Source organism: Mobula birostris, chromosome 6 (genome assembly GCF_030028105.1).
Source record: "Mobula birostris isolate sMobBir1 chromosome 6, sMobBir1.hap1, whole genome shotgun sequence".
NCBI lineage: Eukaryota > Metazoa > Chordata > Chondrichthyes > Myliobatiformes > Myliobatidae > Mobula > Mobula birostris.
Window position 1 is genome coordinate 148,007,501 of NC_092375.1, and position 25,859 is coordinate 148,033,359.

The 25,859-nt window shown below is 40.2% G+C and overlaps 1 protein-coding gene across 1 annotated transcript in view; it reads right to left on the bottom strand.

Annotated features, from left to right (window-relative positions):
• kcnh3 (potassium voltage-gated channel, subfamily H (eag-related), member 3) overlaps nucleotides 1-25,859 on the bottom strand; it is a 636,348-nt gene that overhangs the window by 68,213 nt on the left and 542,276 nt on the right. Inside the window, exon 10 of the mRNA XM_072259611.1 lies at nucleotides 21,937-22,186. Coding sequence (XP_072115712.1) covers nucleotides 21,937-22,186 — 250 coding nt within the window. The remainder of the gene's footprint in view (nucleotides 1-21,936; nucleotides 22,187-25,859) is intronic.

Below are 25,859 nucleotides of genomic sequence, written 5' to 3' on the forward strand. Positions count from 1 at the left end.
GATGGGCCAAATGGCCCACTTCTGCTCTAATGTTTTATGGTCTTTTGGTCCTCCTAATCTGCTATTTGTCTTTGCTGGCAACAGATGAACAAGAGCAGAAAGAGAGATAATCTAGGTGATTATAGGCCAGTGAGCCGCATGTCAGTGGTAGAGAAGCTACTGGAGGGGATATTTAGGGGTAGGGTTTATGAGCATTTGGAAAGGCATGGCCTGCTTAGGGACATTCAGCATGGCTTTGGTGAGGCAGGCCATGCTTTGCAAACTTGATTAAGCTTTTTGAAGAGGTAACAAAGGTTCTTGCTGAGAGTAAGGCAGTGGATGTTATCTACATGGATTTTAGTATGATATTTGATATGATCCCTCATGGCAGGCTGATTTTGAAGATAAAAATGCATGTGATCCAGGATGAAATGCAAGTTTGGATTCGTAACTGGCTTGTCTATAGAAGACAGAGAATAGGAGTAGAAGGCTGTTATTTTGACTGGAGGTGGTGTTCAACAAGGATTTGTGCTGGGACCTCTATGGTTTGTGACATACAGTATACCAATGATTTGGTTGAAAATGTAGATGGCTGGATGATTGGTGGATTGGTCAATCAAGATTGATGGAGCTGTGGATCATGTAAATGAATATCAAAGGATACAATGGAATATAAATCAATTACAGAAATAGGCAGAGAAGTGGTAGGTAGAGTTTAAAATGGGCAGGTATGAACTGTGAAAGGAAAGGAAAAAGTGTACAGTTAATGATAGGCCCCTTAATAGCACTGAGTTATAGAAGCACTTGGGGTCCAAGTTCATTGTTCACTGGAAGTGGCTGTGAGGTGGATAAGGTGGAAAAGAAGGCATATGCCATGCTTACCTTCACTGGTAGGGGTGTTTTGTGTAAGGGTAAGGAAGTTATGCTGCAGCTGTATAAAATGTTAGTCTGAATACACTAGGAGTATTGTATACACTTTTAGTCGCCCCATTTTATGAAGGATGTGAGATTGTGGAAACGGTGCAGAAGAGGATGCTACCTAGATTAGAGAGCATGAGCTATGAGGAAATATTGTACAAACCAAATCTCATAGTACATGCTTTTAAGGTTGTGGGTCAGGGGGTGGATGGGGGGGGGGGGTGTAATTTAAGGCAATATGAGGGGCAAGAGCATTTTTACACAAAAAATGTTAGGGGCCTGGAATAGGTTACCAGGAGTAGTAGTGAATCAATGAGTTTGGTGGCGTGTGAGGCTTTTAGATAGATACATGAATATGAAAGATATGATGATACATAATAAGAGGACATTTAGTATCAATTAGCATCAACATCAACACAACATCGTGGGCTGAATGGCCAATCCAGTGTTCTAATATTCTATGTTCTATCCTTCTTCATAACTTATATTATGTCCTTCGTCATATCTCGCTCCTGTACGCCCTCTCATCTCCATCTGACATTCTACCAACAATGGTTGTATCATTAGCAAATTTATAGATGGCATTTGAGTTATACCTAGCCAAAATGGACTGATCCCATAAATACAACCTCACTATTTTTAATATTATTTCTGTTTTGCACGATCTTTAACTATTTTATATATAAATAAATATATTTATTTACTGTAATTGATTTGTATTTATTTTTTCTTGCTACTGCATATTATGTATTGCATTGTACTGCTGCTGCTAAGTTAATAAATTTCATGATGCATGCTGCTGATAATAAACCTGATTCTGATTCTGAACTACCTTAAAATTTAAGGAATTGTGATACTCTTCCCACTGAAAGGCTCATTTCCTACAATAAGGTCCAATGTTGTCCTTTGTCTAGTAGGATTATCCATGTACTGTTTCAAGAAATGCTCTTGGATGCACCAAAGAAATTCTGCCCATTCTAAGCTCTAACGAAGTTCCAGTCAATATTGCTTAAGTTAAAGTCACCGATGATGACAACCCTATTGCTTTTATACCGTATCTTTCTGTACTTAGTCTATGTATCTGTTCCTCTATTGGGAGACTTATAGTTTAGTTTAATCCCATCAGACTGATAAAACCTTTCTTGTTTTTGAGCTCTTCTCATTATCTCAGTGGGGGAGCCTGCCAAGTGTGTTTTCTCTGATAGCAGCTGTGATATTCTCCCTGATTAAGAATGCAATAATTTCTTAAAATCCATTTCAACCTTTGCAGAGATGCTTGCTGTATATCTGCAGGAAAAATGGCAGATTGGCCTCTGTGTGGCCTCTTTTATGGAGTGATGGATATGAAGGAAAGTGAAAGAGTAGCAAAAAGCAGTAGCAAAATTGTACTGTTTTACTTCCAAATGTTTTGCTAATTTGTATTTGTAGTATTAGAAATTTGCTGATAGGATTGACTGTATTGAAGTACAAGGAGCAACATTAATATTTATTGCAAATCATTGAGGATCCTGAATTGACAGCTGTAGGATCTAAAAGTAAAGGCCTGCCAACTTGCATCCAACCTGTTTTTCTTTTCTCATCTACAACTAATCCTTTTCTGTACCAGAATGTTAACCCCAATCCATGCCCCTTATTTAATGCAGCCACCCTTGTGTAATGCCTGAAGCTAGTTGTGCTTTCAAGGATGTTAAAATTTTGCTCAAGAGAAAATCTGAGTATAATTATGTGGAGAGATAGAAGGTGATGGTGATTAGATAACATCAAGAATTTTTCAACTCACTGTAAATTAATGCCACATATTCAACAACCTTAAAAGAAATTAACTCTAGGCAATGTTGATGTAGTTGACAAATGGCTAATCTGCCAGTTTAATCATCAGGTGAAGGACTGACCTTGGGAAGTCCAACCTCATACCAGCTGATCAAGATATGGAATGGACTCTTGGGAAGAATGATAGGAAGAATAACAATTTGGAAATAATTACATTGACCGGTATGTGAATTATTATTAATATCACAGGCTTATATGTCATTTTATGAACTGACGTATTTATGTCAACTTGCATCCAACCTGTTTTTCTTTTCTCATCTACAACTAATCCTTTTCCTTCACCTTTCAACATCTTAAAATCTTCAGTCTGGGCTGATGGGGAGTGGAGTGCAGTCTTGATCCAAGGCTTTTTCATCAAGTTACCCAGTCTGACAATAATTTAAGATTCCTAGATGGCAGAAAGGCAGATGCCACAATTATCTCCACACATCTCCATTTTTATTAAGAGACTCAAAAGATTGCAGATGCTGGAAATACAAAGCAGACACACAAAAGAATTGGAGGAACTCAGCAGGTCAGGCAGCATCTAAGGAGGGAAATGAGCAGTTGACGTTTTGTGTCAAGACCCTTCATCAGGACTGTTACAGAGCTCCCAAATCATAAATGAATCAAAACCACATATGATGTAATGTTTGTTACAACCTCCTGTTTACAAACAAAGCATTTGCAGTCTTCTCATGTTTTTGAATCCATTCCAACAGGATTGATTCTAAATCTTCATTGATTTTTCCCATTTGCTTGATATTCATCCACTCAGTGATCTAACATGTTAGCTTTCAGCACTGAATTTCAGATGTACAAAAATGTTTTCAGCAACAAGAAATACCCAAAATTTAAAACTTTTGTATAATCCAGTAATCTTGTGACCAATTTCAAGAGTTTAATGACTTATTTGAAAGGGATACTTTTCAGCTTCTCTTGACTGCCAGAGTAAGGCTTCTGTGGGGTTAAGAAAGACCATATATGGAGATTACTGCTGCTCCTCCCTGTTCTAGGAGCTGATGCACAGTGAGGTAGTCCATTTCACATGATTTTTGGAGCACAGCTCATCAGCCATTAAGAGGAGGTGGTTGGTCAGACACCACAGAGGGAGCTGGTTCTCTTTCACATAAATGACTCTCCATGTGGTAGACTGCAGAGAGATTCTATAATTGGTACTGTATTATACCAGACCCCCAACCACCATCCCCCCACAATGCAGGCCATGCTGTCTTCTATGTTTTACTGTGAATGCTGGAAGGAAATGAATCTCCGGGTAGTATATGGTGACATGTACATACTTTGATAATAAATTTACTTTGAACTTTGAACCTTCGATTTGTACTGTTTCTTGAACTGCCATAACAATAGAACCAATTTCCCATGTTAAACGAATTAGAGTAATATTTGTTGTAATGAGTTTCAAAGTACACTCCACTGGGAGACAAGTGTTTCTCACAAACATCAGCTGAAAGAAGAATTAATTTGACTTGGTCACAATATTTCTGCATTCTTGAAAAAAAATCAGACACCTGAAAAGGAAAATTGATACCTCAGTATTCATCCAACTTGATTAGCTTGACTTTTATTGTAAATTGCATGAGGAAATGACTGATAATTACAATTGTCAATTCAATTTCATCAGCCATTTTGCCTTTCAGTGGCAAGTTGTTTCACAGCTTTTGGTAAGACTGCTTCATGAATTTCCTGTGGATTTGAAGCATTCACATCTGGATTTTTGCACCAAAATGAACTTCATTCTATCCAGCAATGCCTCAAAAATGGCAAAAGTTGCTCATGCCCAATAACCAAGGGCAAATATATTACTAAGAGGTGGCTAATGTGGTGAATGAGAGAGTACCTATATACATCATGGACTTTATCAGCCAGTATATAGATGACTGTGTTCTAGATGTCAGTCTAGGATTTACCAAACCAGGAGACCCATACCCTACTGTCCTGACCAGAGCTGGAGCATTCAAGTTGGGTATCCCTGACCTACACAAGAAATCAACCTACAACCTTTGACAAGTTATCAGGGGTGCCAACATACAATGCCTGTCTAAAATTGAATCCCAGGCAGTTGTGGTCAGGCTTTCATGCTGTAACAGGCTACAAACTAAAATCGAGCAGCATGTCCGACAACAACATATCCCTTCTCAACAAGATTAACAAATTCTATGTGCAATTAGAATAGAATGGGATTTTAATATCGCCACACACTCTGACAGCCTCCAATGCACCTGTACGCACAGTGAGCACTGCAGAGATCAGAGCAGTCTCCTGGAGAGGGAATCCATGGAAAGCATCTGGCCAGATGGAGACCTTGACCATATCCTTAGATCCTGCACAGATCAGCTGCCGGGGGTATTTGCAGACATCTTTAACTCTATTTAATCTGACGTCCCCACCTGCTTTAAGGAGACCACTATCATCCCGTTACCTAAGAAAAATAAGACAGCATGCCTTATTGACTACCACTGCTAACTCTAACATCTACCTTCATGAAGCGCTTCGAGAGGCTGGTCATGTAAGTGGCCTGTGCTACTCTTGCCCATACACCTTCCCCCTCATCTCCATGGCCCCAGGCAGTCCTTCCAGGTGAGGCAATACTTCCCCTGTGAATCTGCTAGGATCATCTATTGTGTCAAAAATCTGAGGATTTGGGAGCCCTAGTGCAGGATTCCCAAAAGGTTGAATTACAGGTTGAGTCAGTGGTGAGGAAGGCAAATACAATGTTAACATTCATTTCAAGAGGACTAGAATATAAAAACAAGGATATAATGCTGAGGTTTTATAAGGCACTGGTAAGGCCTTACTTGGAGTATTGTGAGCATTTTTGGGCCTCTTATCTAAGAAAGGATAGAACATAGAACAGTACAGCACAGTACAGGCCCTTTGGCCCACAATGTTGTACCAACCCTTAAATCCTACCTCCCATATAACTCCCCCACCTTAAATTCCTCCATATAGCTGTCTAGCAGTCTCTTAAATTTCACTAGTGTATCTGTCTCTACCACTGACTCAGGCAGTGCATTCCACGCACCAACCACTCTCTGAGTAAAAAACCTTTCTCTAATATCCCCCTTGAACTTCCCACCGCTTACCTTAAAGCCATGTTCTCTTGTATTGAGCAGTGGTGCCCTGGGAGAGAGGTGCTGGCTGTCCACTCTATCTATTCCTCTTAATATCTTGTATACCTCTATCGTGTCTCCTCTCATCCTCCTTCTCTCCAAAGAGTAAAGAGTGCTGACATTGGAGAGGGTTCAAAGGAGGTTCACAAAAATGATTCAAGGAATGAAAAGCTTATCATATGAGGAGTGTTTGATGGCTCTGGGCCTGAACCTGCTGGAATTTAGAAGAATGGAGAGGGGAATTCTCATTGTAACTTATCAGATGTCTAGACAGAGTAGATATGGAGAAGATGTTTCCTATAGTGGGGGAGTCTAGGACCAGATGGCACAAGTTCAGAATAGAGGGATGTCCATTTAGGATGGAGATAAGGAGGAAATTCTTTGGAGGGTTGTGAATTTGTGGAAATTGTTGCCACAGGTGGCTGTGAAGGCCAGATCATTGGGTGTATTTATGGGGAACTTGATAAATTCTTAATTTTTCTGGAAAATTGTTTAACAAATCTGATCACACAAAATTTTCCAAAATCCTCAGTTAACACAAACATTAATACTTTCCACCAGCCATTTTGACGATTTTTGCAGAATGATTACAGGACAACTAATAACGGTTGTTTCAGGTGCAAAGGGCACAATTTCATTGTGGACAATTCAGGCTCAAATCCAGAGATAGGTTCCACTTAAGTTAGGACCTTTGAAAAGTGAGATTTAAACATCTTCTATAGATGCAACCTGCATTCCTTTCTGACGCTCCTTCCTCTACAACCTCTGATTAAAAAAACAGTGGGTAGTTGATATTCTGCTTCTCAAACTGAATTAATAATTTGGCAGCAGATTACTGCCCTTGCTATGAAGGCAAAAGTAAGTACAGACCTGCTGACCTGCTGAGTTCCTCCAGCATTTTGTATGAGTTGATCATGCAAAACACTCACAAGTTTCTACAGATGTACCGTGGAGAGCATTCTAACTGGCTGCATCACCGTCTGGTATGGGGCGGCTACTTGCACAGGATCGAAGTAAGCTGCAGAGAGTTGTAAACTTGATCAGCTCCATCATGGGCACTAGCCTCCACAATATCCAGGACATCTTCAAGAAGCAATGCCTCAAAAAGGTAGCGTCCAACGTTAGGGACCCCGCATCACCAAGGAAGGATATGCCCTCCTCTCATTGTTACCATCAAAATGGAGTTTCAGAGCCTGAACACAGACACTAAACAATTCAGGAACAGCTTCATTCCCTCTGCCATCCAATTTCTGAATGGACATTGAACCTATGAACATGACCTCACCACTTATTTTATTTCTATTTTTGCACTACTTATTGAATTTAACAATTTAATGTATATATACCTACTGTAATTCACAGTTTTTTTTCTATTATCATGTACTGCATTGTACTGCTGCCGCAAAGTTAACAAATTTCACGATGTATGCCAGTGATATTAAACCTGATTCTGATTTTGATCCTGACTGCAAGATATGGGAGCAGAATTACGCTATTTGGCCAATCAAGGCTGCTCTACCATTTCATAATGGTTGATCTATTTCCCTCTCAGCCCCAGTCTCCTGCCTTCCCTCTGTATCCCTTCATGCCCAGACCAATCAATAATCTATCAACCTCTGCCTTAAATATATCCAATGATCTCACCTCCACAGTGGCCTGAAGCAACAGATTCTACAGGTTCACCACCCTCTAGCTAAAGAAATTCTTCCTTGTCTCCATTCTAAAAGGATATCCCTCTATTCTGAGGCTGTGTCCTTTGGTGTTAAACTCCCATAGGATTGGAAATATCCTCTCCACATCCACTCTAGACCTTTCAACATTTGATAGATTTCAATGAGGTCACCTCTCATTCTTCTAAATTCCAGAGAGCAGAGCTAAGCCTTTCAATTCCGTAATCATTTTTGTGAACGTCCTTTGAACCCTCTCCAATGTCAGCACATCCATTCTTAGATAAGGGTCCCAGAACTGCTCACAATATTCCAGTGAAACCTCTGCAGTGATTTATAAAGCTTCCACATTACATCCTTGTTTTTATAATTTAGTCATCTCGAAATGAATGCTAACATCACATTTGTCTTCCTCACCACTGACTCAACCTGCAAATTAACCTTTACAGAATCCTGCACAAGGTCTCCCAAATCCCTTTGCAGCTCAAGTTTTTATATTTTCTCTCCATTTAGAAAATAGTTTAGAAAATGGAGAAATGAAAGAAACTTTCATTTCTTCCACCAAAGTGCATGACCATACACTTCCTGACACTGTATTCCATCTGTCATTCTTTCTCATCCTTCCACTCTGTTCCTCATTACTACCTCTCCAGCCACATTATCCAGCAATCCGATATCTACTTTTACCTCTCTTTTACACTTAATATATCTGAAGAAACTTTTGGTATGCTCTTCAATATTATTGGCTAGCTTACATTTCTGTTCCATTTTGTCCTTCCTTATGACTTTTTTAGATGCTTTATCATTGCTTTTATCCTCTAGCCTTCTTGAAATAAATGCTAACATGGCACTTGCTTTCCTTATTACTGAACCCTGCACTAAGATTCCCAAATCCTTTTGGACCTCTAAGTTTAGAATTTTCGCCCTGTTTGATAATAGTCTATGCCTTTATTCCTTCTACCAAAGTGTATGACCATAAACTTCCCTGTACTATATTCCATCTGCCACTTATTTGCCCATTCTCCCATTCTGTCTAAGTCCTTCTGTAGCCTCTCTGCTTCCTCAAAACCACCTGCCCCTATATTTGTATTGTTCACAAACTTGGCCATAAAGCCTTCAATTCCATCATCCAAGTTACTGTAAAAAAAAAGCGGTCCCAGCATAGACCCTGTGGAAACACCACTAGTCACTGGCAGCCAACCATTAAAGGCTTCCTTTATTCCCACTCTTTACTTCCTACCAGTCAGTCAATCCAAGCTAGTATCTTTCCTGTAATACTATGGGCTCTTAACTTTTTAAGCTCTCGTGTGTGGCACCTTGTCAAAGGCCTTCTAAAACTCCAAGTACACATTATTCACAGATTCTCCTGTATCTATCCTGCTTGCTTTTTCTTCAGAGAATCTTGACAGATTTGTCAGGAAAAATTTTCCCTTAAGAAAGCCATGCAGACTATGGCCTATTTTATCATGTACCTCCAAGAACCCTAAAACCACATTCGTAACAATCAACTCCAACATCTTCTCATCCACTGACGTCAGGCAAACTGTCTATAATTTCCTTTCTTCTGACCCTCTCCCTTCTTGAAAGAGTCTAGTGACACTTGTAATCTTCCAGTCTTCCGGAACCATGTAGTGTCAATTGATTCTTGAAAAATCATTACTAATGCTTCGACAATCTCTTCAGCAATCTCTTTTATAACCCTGGGGTGCACACCATCTGGTCTAGGTGACTTACCTACTTTCAGACCTTTCAGTTTCCCAATAATATTCTTCCCTGGTATTGGCTACTTTACATACTTCTGCCCTGACACTCTCAAACTTCCAGCACACTGCTAGTGTCTTCCACAGCAAAGACTGATGCAAAATACTTATTCAGTTCATCTGCCATTTCCTTGCCCCCATTACTACCTCTGCAGCATTATTTTCCACTGATCCGATATCTACTTTCATCTCTCTTTTACATTTTATATATCTGAAGAAACTTTTGGTACCTTCTTTAATATTATTGGCTAGTTTATCTTCATATTTCATCTTTTCTCTCCTTATGACTCTTTTACTTGCCTTCTGTTGGTTTTTATATACTTGCTAATCCTCTCATTTCCCATCACTTTTTGTTATATTACATGCCTTCTCTTTTGCTTTTATGTTGTCTTTGACTTGTCAGTCATGTTTGTATCATCCTTCCTTTAGAATACCTCTTCACCTTTTGGATGTACCTATCCTGTTCCTTCAGAATTACTCCCAGAAACTCCAGCCATTGCTGCTCTGCCGCCATCCCTGCTAGTGTCACTTTCCTATCAACTTTGGTCAGCTGCTCCCTCATGCCTCGGAAATTCCCTTTACTCTACTGTAATACTGATACAACTGACTTTAGATTCGCTCTCTCGAACTGCAGGGCATTATGATCACTGATTACTAAGGGTTCCTTTGGATTTAGCTCCCTGATCAAATCTGGTTCATTATACTATCCCCAATCAAGAACCACATTTCCCCTAGTACAGGAGTTCCCTACCTGGGGTCCATGAACACCTTGCTTAATGGTATTGGTCTGTGGCATAAAAAAGGTTAGAAACCCCTGCCCAGCTCAATGACAAGCTGCTCTACAAAGCCATCTTGTAGGCATTCTGCTATTCCTTCCTCAAAAACTTCTCCTAAAGAAACTATGCTGACTTCGGCTTATTTTACTGCTGCCACCTTTTATTTCATATCCCATTGGATGATTTTCTACTGAAATCTGCCAATCTCAGTCTTCAAAGTTTCACTTCACTGAGCATCCTCAAATACTTTGAGGAATAGCATTTCAGATTTCTCCTACCCCTTTCTGCTTACCGATCTCATTCTGAAAATCCTCAATTTTTTCCCCCTTAGTTCCCTTCAATAAGGAAACAGTTTACTTCTCTGTATTGAATGTATTAAATATGCTCTTAAAATCCTCAGCTTTAAAATCATCCTAATCAAGGGAATGAAAGTTAAGGAAATGGAAACTATATATTTTCACTAAGGAGCTGGATTTGTTCTGGTGAACGGTTACAGAGGCCAGCTTAGTGGTAATAGGTTGAACTCCTGAATGTGCTTGTTGAGTCCATGGAACCCCTAATTTTCTGGGATTCCTTGCATGCCGTTGTGGAATCTTTCCCTTACAACCCTTTGTCAGTCAGACTTGGACAGAATTGAAGTTTACATTCATTTTCACCTTAATCTCCCACTGGTGATTAGGATGAAAATGTTATTTATCTTTTACTTATTTTGCATAACTGTTTTTCATTATTTCACAGTGATTTAGTGATTTTATGCAATTTTTAATTTAAAAAAAGTTTCAATGATTGTAATTCCTTACATTATTTACAACAATCTTTATAGTTTTAAATAACTCTGAGTCAGAGTCAGCGAAACTTTAAAATGATCTCAGGCGACTTAGATGTTCTCCGGTATATCTACCATTTGCACCCTTTACCCCGTTACCCGCCACAACTTTCCAGCCCTGCTATGAACTTCTCTAATTTTTTTGGTTCCACCTGGATTACTTAACTGTGGCTCCTAACTTGTCACTTGTGTGTGAGAATACCTAACTATTACTCACTCATGTCATTGATAAACATAGTGAAAAGCTGACACCTTGAAAAGAATCACTGAGTAATTCCCCTTTGCCAATCATGCAAATCAAAGTATATATCCTTCTTTATTATACACACCAATTAAAGGGAAACATTAGTGCAGTCAACCTTGAATATTGCGAACTGATTTTAATTAACAACCCAAGGCTTGAAATAATGAGAATTCCTTTATATTCAGCTGCAACTTAATTCCTAACATGGACATAATCCACAATGAACTGTTCTAAAAATAATAGGCAGATCAAAGACACGGCAGTGTGGAGAGGAACTTTACCACATGAATGAACAGAAGAATTTCTCTAATCCTGGCTCAGTCCACTAGTTAATGTCAGTAGATGCTAGCAGGTTGAATGAAATAAAAAAGAATCTCAAGCGATAATCTATGTATAACCTAGGAATATCAATAACATTTTGCAATCTCTTCCAGATTTAAGTGTCATGCAGTATAGAAACTGTCCCATTGGCCCAATATATTCATGCCGATGAAATTACCAACCTGACCTCAACACTTTTAACTGCATTTGGCCAATATCCCTCTAAACCTTTCCTATGCATGGATGTGTCCAAAAGTCTTTTAAATGTTTTAACTGTATCAGCCTCTACGGCTTTCTCCGGCACCTCATATGTACCATCCTTTATGTGAAAAGGTTGCCCCTTAGGCGCCCTTTAACTCTTTTACCTTAAAGCTATGTCCTCTACCTTTAGACTCCCTTATCCTGGGCAAAAGACCTTATCGATGCCTCTCGTGATTTTATGAATGTTGGAGGGTAAGGTTACCGCTTAGCCTCTGTCACTCCAGGGAATAAAGTCCCAGCCTATCTAATCTTTCCATATAACTCAAACCCTCCAGTCCAGGCAGGGTCCTTGTGAATCTTTCCTGCACCACTTCCTTCGTAATGACATCCTTCCTATAGGTTGGGGCCCAGAACTGATCTGCACCCAATACTCAAAAGTGCAGTCTTACCAATGTCTTGTACAGTTGTAACCTGAAGTCCCTCTCTTGCACTCAGTGCCCCGACTGAAGAAGGTAATGCCAAATGTTGTCTTCACCACCATCTCTAATGTGTTGCTGCTTTCCAAGAACTATGTACATGTACCCCGGGTCAATCTGTTCCAAGACATTTTTCGGGCCTCTGCCATTTACTGTGCTGCTCCTGCCCTGCATTAACTTATCAAAATGCAACACTTTGCACTTGTTCGAGTTAAATTCCATCTACCAAGCTTTGGTCTGCCTTCCCAATTGATCTAGATCCCATTGTAATCTTAGATAATCTTTTTGCTGTCCTCTTTAATGTCACATGCACACTTACTAACCATGCCAACTATATTCTCATCTAAATCACCAGTATAAATGATGACTAAGAGCAGAATCAGTGTTGATTTCTGCTGCTGGTCACACCGCTCCAATATGAAAAACCCTCTACTTCCTTTCACTAAACCAGTTGGCTTGGTCACCTTGGATCTCATGTGATTTAACTTTCCAGGCCAGCTAACGTGTGGAATTGTGTCAAAGGCCTTGCTAAATTCTATGTAGACAACATGTATCATCCAGCCCTCATCAATCCACTCAATCACCTCAAGAAACTCAATCAATTTTGTTAGATGTGATTTTCACACACAGATCCATGTTAACTATCCTAATCGTTCCTCGCCTTTCCAAATGCAGATAGGTACTGTCCCTCAAAATCCCCTCCCGTAACTTTCCCACCATAAATGTCAAGCTCACCAACCTGTGGTTCACTGACTTACATCTGCAGCTCTTAAATAACAACTCGCCCGTCTTCTGGTAACACACCCATGGCTGATGATGATAGAAAAATCATTGCAGCAATTTTTCCCTGCCTTCCCATAATGCCCTAGGATACACCTGGTCAAGCCCTAGGAATTTATCCTCTTTAAAACTGCCAGCACCTCCTCTTTTGTCATGTAGATGTGGTTTGGGACATCACTATTCTTTTCTTGAATTCCCTTACTTCCAAGGTAAACACAAACATATTTACCTACACATTTATAGACTTTATCTACAGTTTCAGTACATAATCACCATAAATGATTACAAAGTTCTGACAGCTACAATAAATTTATGCTGTAATGAATACAGTGGAATATCGCTGGAGTTCTCTCTCTTAGCTTTGTGCAACTATGGATAGATAACTTTTTCTTGGAGATCTTTGTGGTGGGTTTTCTTAAATTAGAAAAAATCAATAGGTGATGTTTAAAAATCCTTTCAAATTGGTGTGATTGAAAATATGCCCGTGAGCTTCAAAGTTCAAAGCAAGTCATTTAGGGGACTTGATAAATAAATCTCACTCAAATTGTAACATAAAAGATAGAAAATTACAGGAAATATTTTCTTCATTTTATTTTATTTTTTATTTAGAGATATGGTGCAGAATGGGTCCTTCCAGCATTTTGAGCCGCGCTGTCAGCAACACCTGAATTTAACTCTAGCCCAATCACAGGACGATTTGCAATGACCAATTAATCTACCAACTGGTACATCTTTGGACTGTGGGAGGAAACTAGAGCACTTGGAGGAAACACATGCATTCCACAGGGAAGGTGTACAGACTCCTTACAGAGGACACCAGGATTGAACTTTGAACTCTGAAGCCCAGAGCGGTTATTGTGTGCACTAACCGCTACGCTAAATTGGCACCCAAATAATGAAACATTGTTGAAGAGTTAATTTTTCTATCAGTTTTTGCATGCGTTTTATTTCAAACAGATAAACTTGTGCTTTAGGGGTGGTAAAATACAGAAACAATACAAAGGCATAACATGAAATTCTGTTGGCTTGATCAAAATTATCTTTCACTTTCATTTGTTATTCAGTGCCTGCAATCCCTTAATGCATTATAAATATCATCAACAAGATTGCACGCTGCCAGTTCTGAAGTATTGGAATTCATAAAGTTATCTTATCTTCTGTTTTCAGATGTTCAGAAATAAATATAGATAAAATGTAATAAATATTTAGTAGGCCTATTATATACTGTGATTTACAATACTTCCTACTTTTATTTCCTACTCCGAAAGAAGGTGGCACCACTGAACAACGCAACCAAGGGCGACATCCTCCAGATGGTTCACAAAACTACTTCTTTCACTTCTTTTATGTTCTCTTTATCTTTCAAACGTGGTTTTACTTTCAAACTGTTGGAGCCTGTGATCTACATTTTAGTGTTGTGTTTTTGGGCCAATTGAGCGATCTGGCACTTGACTGTCTCCAAAGGTGTTCACTGAGGCGTGCCAAGAAGCCTGGAGGTGGGTCGAAAGTCATGACCGACTCCATTTCCCATCGACCTCACCAATTGAAGATTGAAATCATTGAGGTGAGAGTAGAAGGTGAATGGGTGTTCAGCACCATCTATCAGCCCCTCCCTTATTGCTGACAGAGGAAGGTCACTGCATTTGAATGGTCTCTCTCTCTTTTTGATTGAGTTGGCCTACAGGTAACGAACAACATAGTGCTAGATTGAACTAGAACTGAGCTGAACTGAATATGCAGGACTCTTACAATTTTGTGTTTCTCGCTAATTTTTTTTGCCATTTGCTCGATTTGCTCTTTTTGTGCATGGGGGTGGGGGGGGGAGGTTCGGGTTATCTTTGAATGGATTCCATGGTCTTCTCTGTTTTGTAGCTGTCTATGGGAAAGATGAATCTCAGGGTTGTATACTGCATACATACTTTGATAATAAGTGTACATTGAACCTTTGAATCTTGAATCTAAATGTGCCGATTAAAAGAGTAATGGGAGCTGTACATCATTTTGGAACTTACACAATTTGGAGGTGACAGGATTAACATGAAATTTTTATCATGAAAATAAAAAGAGGTAAATGTGCAAAGTCATTGTCCCCTCAAATGTATTATCACAATTTAATCTCTTGATGGAGCAAATTAACCTCTTGATAGAGAAAATTAAAAGGAAGTACACATTAATCAAACTTGTCTCAAGACAGTATTTGTGCATCCTGAATAACACGTCACTCCTACAGGTTTGAATTTATCTTCATAACTTTCAGTCCCATGCACGGATAGGTAGTCATTCATCAAGTTTTTAAAAAATTGACTGGTTTAGCAGCCACTAAGCTAATTAGATATCTGCTTTATTAGTTGTTACTCTTGACCCAGACAAATTTACTGTCCATGGAATGACAATGACACCAGAATGGACAATGAAATATTAGATTCCATGGGAGACAATACGGCTCTCTTTTCCCTTTCTTGTTGCCTTGTACAACTGTTATTGAGGTCACCTTGCAAACCCATCCAAGAAATACACTGAAATAGAAGTGGAAAGAGAAAAAAGGGTACAAATGAAAAAGTTCACATAATATGGAAGGGAAGGGATAGCAGGTACACAATAAGTACTTCCACCCATTTTTCACTGAGGAAGGTGAAAGTGGGATTGTAGGATTACCAGACATGATTACCGCCTGGTGAAGAGGCTCTAATCACAATTTCTCAATAATCTTTGGAAAGCAAAGTTCTGAAAGTCAGGAGGGTGCCAGGTGTTCAGGAGAATGAGGGAGCAGCAAGTCAAACTATGAAAGATCCATCAGTTTCAGCACAAGGTTGTGCATATAGCGTAGTCTGTGATGAGGAATAAAATCTGAAAAGACACGCATGAGGCAAGCCGATTGATGAATGGATCTGAAGAGGAAATACCAAAAAAGCTTTCATTTTGTTCAAGACATCATCTTTGTAAAGGAGTTGAAGCAATTGCCTTAGTGCACTCACACCTTTCCAGTGGCCAGGACCTAAGGCAGTCCTCAAGTCCTCCCCATCATTGAGGACACCCAGATGGAACACCATTGCAGGAAAGCAGAATCCATTATCAAAGACACCCAACAGCCAGGCCATGCTCTTTTCTCACTGTTCCCATCAGGAAGAAGGTACTGGAACCTCAGGACCCAAACCACCAGGTTTAGGAAGAGTTACTACCCCTCAGCCATCAAGCTCTTCAACCAGAGGGGATAACATCACTCAACTTCACTTACTCCATCACTGAACTGTTCCCACAACCTATGAACTCACCATCAAGGATTCTGCGTTTCATGATTTCGATATTTATTGTTTATTATTTTATTATTATTATTTCTTTTCTTTCTTTTTGTACTTGCACAGTTTGTTGTCTTTTGCACATTGGATGCTTGTCCATCCAGTTGGGTGCAGTCTTTCATTGACTCTATTGTGTTTCTTGTATTTACTGTGAATGCCCGCAAGAAAATGAATCTTAGGGTTGTACATAGTGACATATATCTACTTTGATAATCAATTTACTTGTAACTTTGTACTGGCATTGTGTTCTAAAATAACCCCTCAGTTCTTATGCTTTGTGCCTCAGTTAATGAAGGGAAGCATCCTGCAGGGTTTTCTGACCACTGTATTGACCCTGTCTTGCTGTTTTTAAGGATCTATGCATATGCACTCTAGGGTTCCTTTACATTTCCACATGACTCAGTAGCCTCTGTCTAAGCCCCATTCCTTGTTCATCCCAAAATACACTTCTTCATATTTTTCTCGATTAAATCCCATTTTCTGCCCAAATTACCACACTATCTCTGTTATCCTGCAGTCTTTTCCATCTCATTCGCAAATATGTGCTCTTCACTTGCTCTTCCAGTGAGATGGCAGTGTGTGTGAACCCAGCGGCCTCTTGGGGGCTAACTAAAGTGCTTTTCTCTTTGTAATTTTTTTTTAATGATCCAAACACAATTGTACTTCGAGAACATCGGGTACTGCAAAGTACTCCTTCAGACAGATAGATAGATAGATATTCTATTGATCCCAAAGGACATTACAAGTGCACAGATATACAAATATTAGAAGAAATGTAAGAAAGAATAAAAAATAAGTTACCTCAAACAGTCTAACAGGAGGGGTCATCGCTTCCCCAGCTATAGGTTGACTCATTGTAGAGCCTAATGGCCGAGGGTAAGAATGACCTCGTATAGTGCTCTTTGGAGCAGCGCAGTTACCATAGAAACCATAGAAACTACAGCACAGAAACAGGCCCTTTGGTCCTTCTTGGCTGTGCCGAACCATTTTCTGCCTAGTCCCACTGACCTGCACACGGACCATATCCCTCCATACACCTCCCATCCATGTATCTGTCCAATTTATTCTTAAATGTTAAAAAAGAACCCGCATTTACCACCTCGTCTGGCAGCTCATTCCATACTCCCACCACTCTCTGTGTGAAGAAGCCCCCACTAATGTTCCCTTTAAACTTTTCCCCCCTCACCCTTAACCCATGTCCTCTGGTTTTTTTCTCCCCTTGCCTCAGTGGAAAAAGCCTGCTTACATTCACTCAATCTATACCCATCATAATTTTATATACTTCTATCAAATCTCCCCTCATTCTTCTACGCTCCAGGGAATAAAGTCCTAACCTATTCAACCTTTCTCTGTAACTGAGTTTCTCAAGTCCCAGCAACATCCTTGTAAACCTTCTCTGCACTCTTTCAACCTTATTTATATCCTTCCTGTAATTTGGTGACCAAAACTGAACACAATACTCCAGATTCGGCCTCACCAATGCCTTATACAACCTCATCATAACATTCCAGCTCGTATACTCAATACTTTGATTAATAAAGGCCAATGTACCAAAAGCTCTCCTTACGACCCTATCTACCTGTGACGCCACTTTTAGGGAATTTTGTATCTGTATTCCCAGATCCCTCTGTTCCACTGCACTCCTCAGTGCCTTACCATTAACCCTGTATGTTCTACGTTGGTTTGTCCTTCCAACATGCAATACCTCACACTTGTCTGTATTAAACTCCATCTGCCATGTTTCAGCCCATTTTTCCAGATGGTCCAAGTCCCTCTGCAGGCTCTGAAAACCTTCCTCACTGTCTACTGCACCTCCACTCTTTGTATCATCAGCAAACTTGCTGATCCAATTTACCACATTATCATCCAGATTATTGATATAGATGACAAATAACAATGGACCCAGCACTGATCCCTGTGGCACACCACTAGTCACAGGCCTCCACTCAGAGAAGCAATTCTCTACCACCACTCTCTGGCTTCTTCCATCGAGCCAATGTCTAATCCAATTTACCACCTCTCCATGTATACCTAGCGACTGAATTTTCCTAACTAACCTCCCATGCGGGACCTTGTCAAAGGCCTTACTGAAGTCCATGTAGACAATATCCACTGCCTTCCCTTCATCCACTTTCCTGGTAACCTCCTCAAAAAACTCCAACAGATTGGTCAAACATGACCTACCACGCACAAAGTCATGTTGACTCTCCCTAATAAGCCCCTGTCTATCCAAATGCTTGTAAATTCTGTCTCTTAGTACTCCCTGCAATAACTTACCTACTACTGACGTTAAACTCACCAGCCTATAATTTCCCGGATTACTTTTTGATCCTTTTTTAAACAACAGAACAACATGAGCCACTCTCCAATCCTCTGGCACTTCACCCGTAGACAGCGACATTTTAAATATTTCTGCCAGGGCCCCCGCAATTTCAACACTAGTCTCCTTCAAGGTCCGAGGGAACACTCTGTCAGGTCCCGGGGATTTATCCACTTTAATTTTCCTCAAGACAGCAAGCACCTCCTCCTTTTCAATCTGTAGTTTCCATGGTCTCACTACTTGATTCCCTCAATTCCATGGATTTCATGCCAGCTTCCTTAGTAAATACAGACGCAAAAAACCTATTTAAGATCTCCCCCATTTCCTTTGGTTCCGCACAAAGCCGACCACTCTGATCTTCAAGAGGACCAATTTTATCCCTTACAATCCTTTTGCTCTTAATATACTTGTAAAAGCTCTTTGGATTATCCTTCACTTTGACTGCCAAGGCAACCTCATGTCTTCTTTTAGCCCTCCTGATTCCTTTAAGTATTTTCTTGCACTTCTTATACTCCTCAAGCACCTGATTTACCCCCTGTTTCCTATACATTTCATACAACTCCCTCTTCTTCTTTATCAGAGTTGCAATATCCCTTGAGAACCAAGGTTCCTTATTCCTATTCAATTTGCCTTTAATCCTGACAGGAACATACAAACTCTGCACTCTCAAAATTTCCCCTTTGAAGGCTTCCCACCTACCAATCACATCTTTGCCAGAGAACAACCTGTCCCAATCCACGCTTCTTAGATCCTTTCTCATTTCTTCAAATTTGGCCTTCTTCCAGTTCAGAACCTCAACCTCAACCTCAACCCTAAGTTGTCTTACTGTTTTACTAAAAGTGCTCCTCTGTTCAGCCAAGGTGGCATGCAGAGGGTGAGAAACATTGTCCAGAACTGCCTGGATTTTCTGTAGAGTCTTTTGTTCTCCCACAGCCTCCACTGTGTCCAGTTTGATTCCTGTAACTGAGCCAGCCTTTCTAATCAGTTTATTAAGATTGTAGGCATCACCCGTGCTGATGCCATTGCCCCAGCACACGACTGCAGAGCAGATTGTACTGGCAACAACAGACTGGTAGAACATGTGAAGGAGAGGCCTGCATACTCCAAAGGATTTCAGTCTCCTCAGGAGGCAGAGGTGACTCTGGCCCTTCTTGTACACAGCCTCTGTGTTGGTGCTCCACTCAAGTCTGTCATCCAGGTGCTCCCCCAGGTACTTGTTAGTCCTCACCACATCCATGTCCTCACCATCTGTAGTAACAGGGAGCAGTGCAGGCTTAGTCATCCTAAAGTCCATCACCATCTCCTTTGTCATTACTGATGTTGAGCTGCAGATGATTCAGCTTGCACCATTTGACAAAGTCCTCCACCAGGGCCCTGTATTCCTCCTCCCGTCCTCCCTTTATACACCCAGCCATTGCTGAGTCATCAGAGAATTTCTGCAGATGACATGACTCAGCGTTGTATCTAAAGTCCGATGTATACAGGGTAAGCAGGGAGGGAACCAATATAGTCCCCTGTGGGACCCCTGTACTGCTTATGGCCATGTCTGACACACAGTTCTGAAGATGCACAAACTGTAGTCTGCCAGTCAAATAGTCCATTATCCAGGATACAATGGAAGTACCAACTTGCATTAAATAGAGCTTTTTCCCCAGCACTGAGAGCTGTATGGTATTGAAGATGCTTGAGAAATCAAAAAACATGATCCTCACAGTGCTGTCCTGCTTATCCAAGTGTGAGCAGGCTCTGTTCAGCAGGTAGATGACAGCACCATCAACTCCAGTGTGCTTCTGGTAGGCCAACAGGAGCACATTGAGCAAACAGGAGCATCAGTGAGCTGTTCGTTGATCGGAGTAGCTGAATTGGTGTTGGCCATGGGGCCTGCCAAGGCTGGGATGGTAGAGAAAGAGCCGGCCGAGGTGTCGAAGATATCGGAGGAGCCTGTCGGGATATTAGAGGAGCTGGTTTGGGACTGTGCTGCTCGCGACCCGGAAGCATAAAAGTTGGTGCAGCGTTACTGTGGAAGTTTGTGCTTGCAATCAAAAGGCTCTGTTGGACAGTGATAATGTAAGTTGCTGCAGGCCTGTTACCCATTTCGGGTGGAGGGACATTCGACATGGAAGCTGTGTAGCCTCGGTTGTAGCGAGGACTAGGCCTCAAGCCTTGGGCTTGCCTGCTGCTGCAGACCAGGTGAGAGACGCGGAGGTGCTACAGTGTGGTGTCTGCACTCGGCTGGGGCCCGGCCTCTCCTGCCGGTGCTGCCCTCCCATATCCGAGCAGTGGAATGACAGGCTGGATTATGTGCGTCTGTACACAGTCGGAGACCGTATCATTGATTGTTGGACATTGTTGCTCCGGGTCTTGGACTATATATATATCTATATATACACATTTTTTTTCAAGTCAATATGCTCCTTTGAATTTGTTACTTGTTATTTTTGAATGTTTCGCACCTTGGCCCCAGAGGAATTCTGTCTCATTCCGCTGTATCTATGTATGAATTGAATGACAATTAAACTAGATTTGATTTTTTTTTGATGTGGCCAAAGTTTGTCTTTTCTCCAAACTTCTCTTTCTCCTGAGATTTAGGTCTGATATTGATATGTATTATAGAATTAAAAGGGATGTACTAGAAAGAGGTGTAAATTAAGTGACCATAATACAATGTGGGAATGTGTAAGATCGAGAAGAAAATACCTTTTCACATTCAACTCATTTTTTTGATTTTCATAACAAACATGTTACATAGTTCCTATCAACATTCTGACATACTGTATACGCTGTGACTTTTCATGTGGTCTGAAATACTCCATTGTGTTGGCTAACCATATCTATTTTGCTCCAAATTATTTGCACATGCCACTTTGCTGAGATTCAGAATCAGAATATGAACTTGGAATATAAAACCTTCAGACCTGTATGATTCCACTACATTTCACAGCTGGACTCTGAGCGGACCTTTGTTTTTAAGTACCTCAGCTGAGGGGGAATGGTTTCAAAGCCATTGTGTTTTCTTCCAACCACCAAGACTGATAACAATGTTCTTCCCAGGTTTACGGGATTTAAATGTAATAAAAGTATTTTCTATAATTTAGTCAAGGACAGATTTAGATACAAAAGTTGAACTAAAGTCCTGTCTATTATTGCAAGTGATGATGGCTAGGATTATTCCAAAATTGGGATAACATGACGCCATCACCGTTGAAGAATACTTATCCCATAATTCTTTGTGGTGGTGTTCTGTGCTGATTGGAGTTACTTTTGGTGAATATATGACAGATGTAGTTTATTGGCTGTAAAAAAACTCAGGCACATTGAATAGTAAGCAAGATAAGAGTAATTTCTAACTATCAGAAACCCCTTTGGCACTATGTTTAAAAGTGACCAAACAATCAATAACTAACTGAGAAGCCAAATCTGGTTACTTACCTAGAATAGCCAGGACGGTGTTGTCCTTCAGGACTTCCATGGAACCAGAACAGACAAAGTAGATGGCCTGCAGGGCATCACCCTGCCGGATGAGGTACTCTCCGGGAGCACAGAAAGAGGTTTTAATGCTCAGGGAGAGCGATCGAAGGCACCCACGGCTCGCTGATTCAAATATAGGCAGCTGAAGGATTTCTTTGTTCAGATGCATGGCAATGTCCGCTCGCAGTTCATCAGGGAAATCTTTCAGAAGCTGGAAAAAAGGCAGCTTGATTAGAACCGACACTGTAGAAATATGATCTCCTAGTGAAATAGAACATGTTTCTCAACAAAGCTGCAGACTCCTATTGATTTTACATCTCCTGTTATCGTTAAAAAATAATCCAGCATCATTACTTTTGAAAGAATTCTGTTACATACAGTCAAAGTAACTGAACAGAAACTTAGAAATCAGAAAAAATCTGTTCAAGTAGCAACTTTAAACTGCATCGTGCATAATTTTTAAATATAAAAGTCCTTAAGACTGTAAGACAGAGGAGCAGAATGAGGCCATTCAGCCCATTGAGTCAGCTCTGCCATTTGATCATTGCTGATTTTATTTTCCCTCTCAACCCCCTTCTGCTTTTCTCCCATAGCATTTGATGCCCCTACTAATCAAGAATCCTCTAACTTAAATATGCCCAGTGACAAATTCTTCTTTGTCTCAGTTCTAAAGTCCTTAAATAAAACTTCATGGGGTGAAAGTGATGTGAAGCTTCTGTTGACTAAACATACCAGTTTAGCTCTAAAACATTTTTTTATTCATTTTAGGGGATACAGAATGGTTAACAGGCCCTTCTAGCCCAATAAGCCTTCACCACCCAATTACACCTTTATGGCCAATTATCCTCCTCACCCATACATCTTTGAACTGTGGGAGGAAACCAGAGTACTTGGGGGAAACCCACGTGGTCACAGGGAGAAGGTACAAATTCCTTAGAGACAGCAGCAGAATTGAACCCATATTACAGGTGCTGTAATAGTGTTATGCTAACCACATTATATAATGATGATAGTTTGTTTGACATCAGATAAATTACTCCTGAACAGCCTTTGGCCCCTATGTATAAATTCACTCAGCTTTGCTAACTTATGGAACATGCAGAGAGCAACTTACTTTGACTAGATAAATTTACTTTGCTGAAATAAATCACTTGAGTGTCAATTTTCTCCCTGGTAGCGTACATTAGAAAACACAAATATAAAACATAATGTCAAAAGTTTTGAGGTGCAAAGATGCTTAGCAGGATTCTTGAACTGTGTTCCAGTAGCCAATATCTAACCTTCCAGAATTTCTGCAGGATTTGCTGCTGTTTAACTAATATACCACATCTTTCATGTAGTTACAACTTTTGTGTTAAAGTAAGTCTGCTTTGAAGTAGAAGGTCATGCATTTACAGTACAGATGCTAAGGCACCCAAGCTTAGGATCCACAGTGGGTTATGCATAAGATAACAATTTTTGCCTTTCCCTGTGGCTATAAAGGCAACACATAGACCTGATGGCCTACGTATAAGATTCTAAATCAGGTGGGTGCACCTGTTTCTGTGCCTGATGCGAGAATCTACACACTGGATAGAAGCTTCCTTCACCGTGCTATCAGAATTTGGAACAGCCTTCCAGATGCTGTGGTTGGAAATATCTGTGATGATGGGGTTCAAGCCTTCAGGAGTCGAGTGCACAAACACCTATCATCTCTGGGAGGGAAGTCACATGCTTCTTCATAAGCTATCATGAAGGGGACCAGGATGGCAAATCTTGGTTGTTGGTAGGTAGGGTTAATACCTGACTTTCACAGCACTTGTGAGTTATGTTCTGGCTGGACTGAGTCCTTAAACTGCTGGAGAACAGTGTGGAAAGAACAGGTGCTGTTTTCCCCCAGTAGGAATTAGTTGTTAGTTCCAAGTGCTCCTGTCACATTTTGTCACCCTGCAGCCTTATCCTTCAATCTCTTTGAATTATGGAGGACAGCATGTGTATAAATGACTCTCTCCAGCAGACTTTATCATGATCATGACTCCAGTATTTCTACTAATTTTTAATGTTTCTTAATTGTACATATGATTTTTTTTGTGTTCTATCGCTGAGCAGCAGTGAACCATCTTATTGGCCTATCAGAGTTCTCTTTGGGAACTAGCTGACTTGATCAGCATTTCTGATCTGGCTATTGTTCACGATTGCACTTAATTAAAAAAAAGAGGTGTAAGCTTTCAAATATTTTTTGGATTTTGAAAAAGGCCTCAGTCCACAAATGTCACACAGCTTTTCAAGAAAGGAAGGAAAGGGAAAACAGGAAACTGCAACTGAACATATCTGTTATCAATTGCCAGGAACATGGTGGATACAGTTAATTTGTAAGTGGTAAAGGGGCATTTGCAAATTAAAATGTGATTAAGCAAAATTGCTTAGAGAACAATAACGAATATTTGACAAATCTAAGGCAAATATAAGAAAATCAAAGGCAAAGAACAAGAGGGAGATTTCAGTGCACAAAGAAGGTTCAGAAGACTTTGCAGGAATAAGTTTCCAAATAGTGAAAAATATTTGATTTAGACCGTCAGCAGAATTTAGATGTCCTTTTCCATAAAGTACAGAAAATAAACGTGAAGGCACAGCAAACAATTAAGTAAATAGCCAATATGATGAGAGTATTGGAGAGCAAAGGTAAGAAATCTCAATAAAATTGTAAGAGGACTTTGATGAGAACACCACTAGAGTGCTGTGTTTGTTGCTGTACGAGAGGATATAGTTCATTTAGTGTTCAAAGTTCAAAGTAAATTTATTGTGGAAGTATGTATACTGCATGCCACCATACACTACCCTGAGATTCACTTTCTTGCAGGTATTTACAGCAGAACAAAGAAATAAAATAGAATCAATGAAATTAGAAATAAAATAAATGAAAATGGAAGAGAATAGGGACAGCACAACAAAGATTAGTCGAATTTATTTTTGTGATGACAGTTGTTTTCAAGGAGACTGAAAGTGATAGACCAATACTGGGTAGAAATTATAAGAATGAGAGTTAATTTCTTTGTAGCACAGATGTTTTATGAGGGCTAGAGAGAGTGGATACTGAAAGGATGTTTCTTCCATCTGGGAGACATAATACCGGGATAAGGAGGTGGACAGTTAGTACTAAGATGAAGAACGATTTCTTCACCAAGAATCTTTATAATTCCTCTACCTCAAGTGCATGTGAATGCATGGCTGTTAAGTTAAGGTTTCAAACAATAGACTTTTTGACTCTAATGGAAGGATATGGAGATAACACAGAGAAGTGAATGGAAGAAGATCAACTATGACCTTACTGAAGAGAGTTGGCCTGAAGGGGCTGGATGGCTTTCTCCTACTCCGACATTAACTTCCCTGGAATATTGAAGGTTCAGCCTGTATAGTTTAAGGTGCAATGGACTGAGTTATATTAATGAAACTAGAAAATGCAGGAAAAACTCAGCAGGTCGGGCAGCATCTTTGGAAGGAAAGTCTCTTTATCAAAACAGAGAAAGAAGAAAAAAGACAAGTTAGCAGAGGAGATGGGAAGAGGGCAAGGTAGAACAAAGAGAATGCCTGTAGTAGGGTGGAAAATGTAGCCATGAAATGGACAGGTAAGCTCTTTGGTCTCAGCAATGTGTTGTTAATTTAGTGAATGCTGGATGATGTTTCATTTGCAATTTCTGTCCCAACAAGAAGTATTAAGGAAGGGAGGGATGACAAGCAAAAATGGCAGTGCTAACACAAATTTAATGAAGAGCAAGTCATCAGAAACTGGGAATCTTGAATTCTCTCTACAACTTGCGAGGTCATAAAAGGCACATTTTAAAGCTGCAGAAGCTGCTTATTGTTTTTCATCAAAGTAATAACTTTTTGATGAACTTTGAGCTGAA